General features: G+C 42.3%; 1 protein-coding gene across 2 annotated transcripts in view; it reads right to left on the bottom strand.

The window, feature by feature from the left end:
- Positions 1-4,211: 4,211 nt before the first annotated feature.
- Positions 4,212-5,000, bottom strand: part of Dus1 (Dihydrouridine synthase 1) — a 278,403-nt gene continuing 277,614 nt past the window's right edge. For both annotated transcript variants that reach the window (XM_070131416.1, XM_070131417.1), the window contains one exon: positions 4,212-4,730. In XM_070131416.1, coding sequence (XP_069987517.1) covers positions 4,275-4,730 — 456 coding nt within the window. In that variant the 3' untranslated portion in view covers positions 4,212-4,274. The remainder of the gene's footprint in view (positions 4,731-5,000) is intronic.

Genomic DNA, 5,000 nt, shown 5'->3' with positions numbered 1-5,000 from the left:
ACAACAGTAGTCGTAGTATTATTAAAAATAAATAAAATATGACAATAAAAATTCATAAACAACAAAAATAATAAAATAAAATAATAATAATACCTACGAAAATAGTTAAATGAACGAAATAAAAATGAAATTCCACCCAACAGACTGCCATCGCCTGCCTCTAACATCTCTGGTATTTGACACTTTTCGGAGCCTGGGTTTAAATCCTTCTCGGGTGTAAAGGTCGACGAGTTCTCTGCGTCCGAAATGTGTTGGTTTGTTGACTTTTTTATCATTTCGGCTCGTGAGAGAGAGAGAAAGAGAGAGAGAGAAAAAAAGAGAAGAGATGAAGGAGGAGAAGGGGGAAGAGGATATTGGGGGTGGGGGAGAAGGGAGAGAAGGAGAGGGGGAGTGGGGAGGGAGAGAGTGGGAGGGGGAATAGGGAAGGGAGGGGAGGTTGGGAAAGAAAACAAGAGAGAGAAAGAAAAAAAAATCAGAAAAAATACACGAAAAAGAATAAACGGAAGCAAATAAACACAAAACAAAAATCTAAAAGAAAAAGACCAAACAGAAATCGAAAACCAACAAAACAAACAAACAAAATGCAAAAAGAGGAAAAAAAAAAGGAGAAGCGAAAGGGTTAAATTGCACTCATGGAATGTCGATGCAAAATTCATGAACAAAAATCGCTTTTCAAACCTCCACAAGGCCGCGTTTTACTCGCCGATTAATGTATGCACACGTTTACAGTATCTGCAAATATGCCTTGTGATTAAAACGCTTCTCCGCTCGCAAGCCAGTGGGGTGAAGTGCATCCAAGTGCACACTCGCTCTCACACTTTACACTTTTTGCACTCACGCACTCACATTTTACACTTGGTTTTCACTCACGCGCGAACACTTTACACTTTTTTTCACACGCGCACCCACATTTTACACTTTTTTCACTCACACTTTCCACTTTTTTTACTCATGCACTCACATTCTACACCTATTTCACTCACGCACTCACACATTCCACTTTTTTCACTCACGCACTCACACTTTTTACTTCTTTCACTCGCGCACTCACACTTTACGCTTTTTGTATTCACGCACTCACACTTTCCACTTTTTTCACTCACACTTTCCACTTTTTTCACTCACACTTTACGCTCACGCAACCACACTTTACACTCTTTTCACTCACACTTTACACTTTTTTCACTCACGCACTCAAACTTTCCACTTTTTTACTCACGCACTCACACTTTCCATTTTTTCACTCGCTCTCACACTTTCCACTTTTTTCACTCAACACTTTCCACTTTTTCACTCACGCATTCACACTTTCCACTTTTTTACTCACGCACTCACACTTTCCACTTTTTTCACTCACTCACACTTTCCACTTTTTCACTCACGCACTCAAGCGTTCCACTTTTTTTCACTCACGCACTAACACTTTACACTTTTTTTCACTCACGCACTCACACTTGACACATTTTTCACTCACGCACACTCTCCACTTTTTCACGCACGCACTCACCCTGACTCACTCATTTAATAACCAACCATCTCGAGGAACTCACTGAGGAGCTAACGTATTCATACACGTGCGGGCGAACTCAGAATGAAAGCTTGGAAGAAGTGGGGAGGAAGGGGAGGAAGAGGGTGGTAGGGAGAGAGGGAGGAAGGGAAGGAGGGAGGGAGGGAGGGAGGGAAGGAGGGAGGGAGGGAGGGAAGGGGGGAGGGAGGGAGGGAGGGAAGGAGGGAGGGAGGGAAGGAGGGAGGGAGGAGGGAAAGAAGGAGGGAGGGAGGGAAGGAGGGAGGGAAGGAGGGGAAGGGAGGGAGGGAGAGAGGGACGGAAGGAGGGAGGGAGGGAGGGAAGGAGGGAAGAAGGGAGGGAAGGACGGAGGGAGGGAAGGAGGGAAGGAAGGAGGGAGGGAAGGAGGGAAGGAGGGAAGGAGGGAAGGAGGGAGGGAGGGAGGGAGGGAGGGAGGGAGGGAGGGAGGGAGGGAGGGAGGGAGGGAGAGAGAGAGAGAGAGAGAGAGAGAGAGAGAGAGAGAGAGAGAGAGAGAGAGAGAGAGAGAGAGAGAGAGAGAGAGAGAGAGAGAGAGAGAGAGAGAGAGAGAGAGAGAGAGAGAGAGAGAGAGAGAGAGAGAGAGAGAGAGAGAGAGAGAGAGAGAGAGAGAGAGAGAGAGAGAGAGAGAGAGAGAGAGAGAGAGAGAGAGAGAGAGAGAGAGAGAGAGAGAGAGGGAGGGAGGGAGGGAGGGAGGGAGGGAGGGAGGGAGGGAAGGAGGGAGGGAAGGAGGGAGGGAAGGAGGGAGGGAGGGAAGGAGGGAGGGAGGGAAGGAGGGAGGGAGGGAAGGAGGGAGGGAGGGAGGGAGGGGAAGGAGGGAGGGAGGCACAGGAAGGGAAAGAGGCAGGCAGGCAGGGAGGGAGGGAGGGAGGGAGGGAGGGAGGGAGGGAGGGAGGGAGGGAGGGAGAGAGAGAGAGAGAGAGAGAGAGAGAGAGAGAGAGAGAGAGAGAGAGAGAGAGAGAGAGAGAGAGAGAGAGAGAGAGAGAGAGAGAGAGCGAGAGACAGACAGATAAATAAGATAGATAGATAGATAGAGAGAGAGGGCGAGAGCGAGAGTTAGAGATAGCTAGACAAACAAACAGAAATAGACAGACGAGACAAAAAAACGAAAAAAAGTAATAACACGAAAACGAAAACAGATACAAACCACACCAACAACAACCGAAAAAAAACAACAGAAATACAACAAAAACACAACAACAACCTACCGTACATTTTCTTTTTTTCATTCGAGAAGAGAGAATTAAGCAGACGAAAAGAGAGAGAAAGAGAACCCGAGAAAAGTGCAGTTCATCGCCAGACTCTCATTAACACTCGACAGTAATGGTAGTTTCCCCCGTCTCATTAGAACAGCTGGGGGAGGGGGGGGAGGGGGTATAATGAGTGTCATTTTGCGTTTGTTTGTGTATCTCCCAACGGAAAAGGGAGATGAGATGGGAAGGAATAGGAAGTAGGGAAATAGATGAAATAGGAGAGGAAGAGAAAGAGTGTGATAAGGGAGATGAGATGGGAAGGAAGAGGAAGTAGGGAAAAAGATGAAATAGGAGAGGAAGAGAAAGAGTGTGATAAGGGAGATGAGATGGGATGGAATAAGAAGTAGGGAAAAATATGAAATAGGAGGAGAAGAGAAAGTGTGGTAGGGGAGAAGAGATGGAAAGGAATAAGAAGTAGGGAAAAAGATGAAATAGGAGAGAAAGAGAAACAGTGTGATAGGAGTTATTCAAAATATAAGTTATAATTCCGTTATGTTGTTATATCACATTAAATAGCTGAGTGGTGGTTGTGAAAAAAAGCATTGTATTAACAAGGAAATTACTTTTTTTCAGTTTTAATATCATAAGGTCATGTCTGAGGAAATGATTTTATGTAGATATACGTAACTTTTTCGGTGGTAAATATGTTAGCAAAATTATAAAATTAATGGTAATTAAAATGACTTCATAATAATGATACTGACGGTGGTAATTATATTCATACAGAAAATATTAAAAATGAAAGTGAAGGATAACAGTTAATTATGAACATGATGTTACTGTAGCAGTAATAGTGGTAGTAGTAGTAATAATAATGATAATGATAATAAAAATAATGATAATAATAATAATAGTAATAATGATAAAAACAATATTAACAATAATAATAACAGTAATAATAACAATAATGCTAATGCTAATAACAATGATAATAATAATAATAATAATAACAGTAATAGCAATAGTAATAGTTATAGTAATAGTAATAGTAATAATAATGATAATAATAATGATGATAATGATAATGATAATAATAATAACAATAATAATAATAATAATAATAATAATAATAATAACAATAATGATAATAATAGCAATAATAGAAATAATAATAACAATAATAGTAATGATAATAATAACAATAATAGAAATAACAATAATAATCATCCTAATAATAATGATAATAATGTGTTGACTGAAATATTCATAACTATATTTGTCAAGGAAAATTATTTGGAAAGAAATGGGGTAATTTCTTTTAGTATAATTGCGAGACTTTAATAACTGCATAATAATGACATTATTTTCGTCTTGAGCATTTTGTTAATTCAACAAAAAATAAATATATAAATAAATAAAACACATACTTCTAAAAATATATTCTCATCCCTTAAAATATGAAAATAGAAACGAATATAAAATATTAAAAAGTTTATTGCAAAGAAACATTTTATTTTATTTTACATGTACTTCCCATTATGTCAAGTGTTGCATGTATTGCTTTGAACTTCTTGAGCTTCTTGAGGTAGATTCTGGAGTGGTTGGTGCTTCGACATGCCTTCCGCCTCCGTTTTCTTTGACGCCTCGGGGGCGAAACTCCCGTTTTCTTTCTTATTCCCATTCTCGAACCCGTTTTCTATCTCCGCCTCGTTCTCCTTCTTCCCTCTTCCTCCTCCTCCTTCTTCTTCTACCTCGCCCTCCTTCCTAACGACGCCGTTCTTCTCACATTCCTTTTGTACTTCGTCAGATCGGCCTGAGGCCTCCTCTTGCTGCAGCTTCTCCTCCTCCTCCTTGAGCTTCGCCAGCTGACCGTAGTAGATGGCGGCTTTCTCTCGCTTGGTTTTGACGAGGATGCGGTGGCCGGGGCAGTCGAGGCCCTCCGTGTAGCACTTCACGCGGCAGCAGGCTCGGCACATGTTGTGTACGCAGCGCCCGCCCTGGGGAGAGGAAATGAGGCTTGGTGGTAGTCTTACTTTATTATTATATTTTTTTTTTTGAGTATGGAGGTATAACTGCTTCTCTTGCTCGCTCGCGCTCTCTCTCTCTCATTCTTTCTCTTTCTCTACCCTGCCTAACCCCTCTCTCTCTCTCCCTCTTTCCCCCTCCCACCCCACCCCCTACCCTCCCCTTTCCCTTTCCTACCCCACCCCACCCCACCCCTTCCCTCCCTCTCCAATCAGCTGTTGCGAGCAGGAGACTTAAACGCC

The sequence above is a fragment of the Penaeus vannamei genome, chromosome 16 (assembly GCF_042767895.1).
Source record: "Penaeus vannamei isolate JL-2024 chromosome 16, ASM4276789v1, whole genome shotgun sequence".
Taxonomy (NCBI): Eukaryota; Metazoa; Arthropoda; class Malacostraca; order Decapoda; family Penaeidae; genus Penaeus; species Penaeus vannamei.
This window is presented reverse-complemented; position numbering and strand designations above follow the sequence as displayed.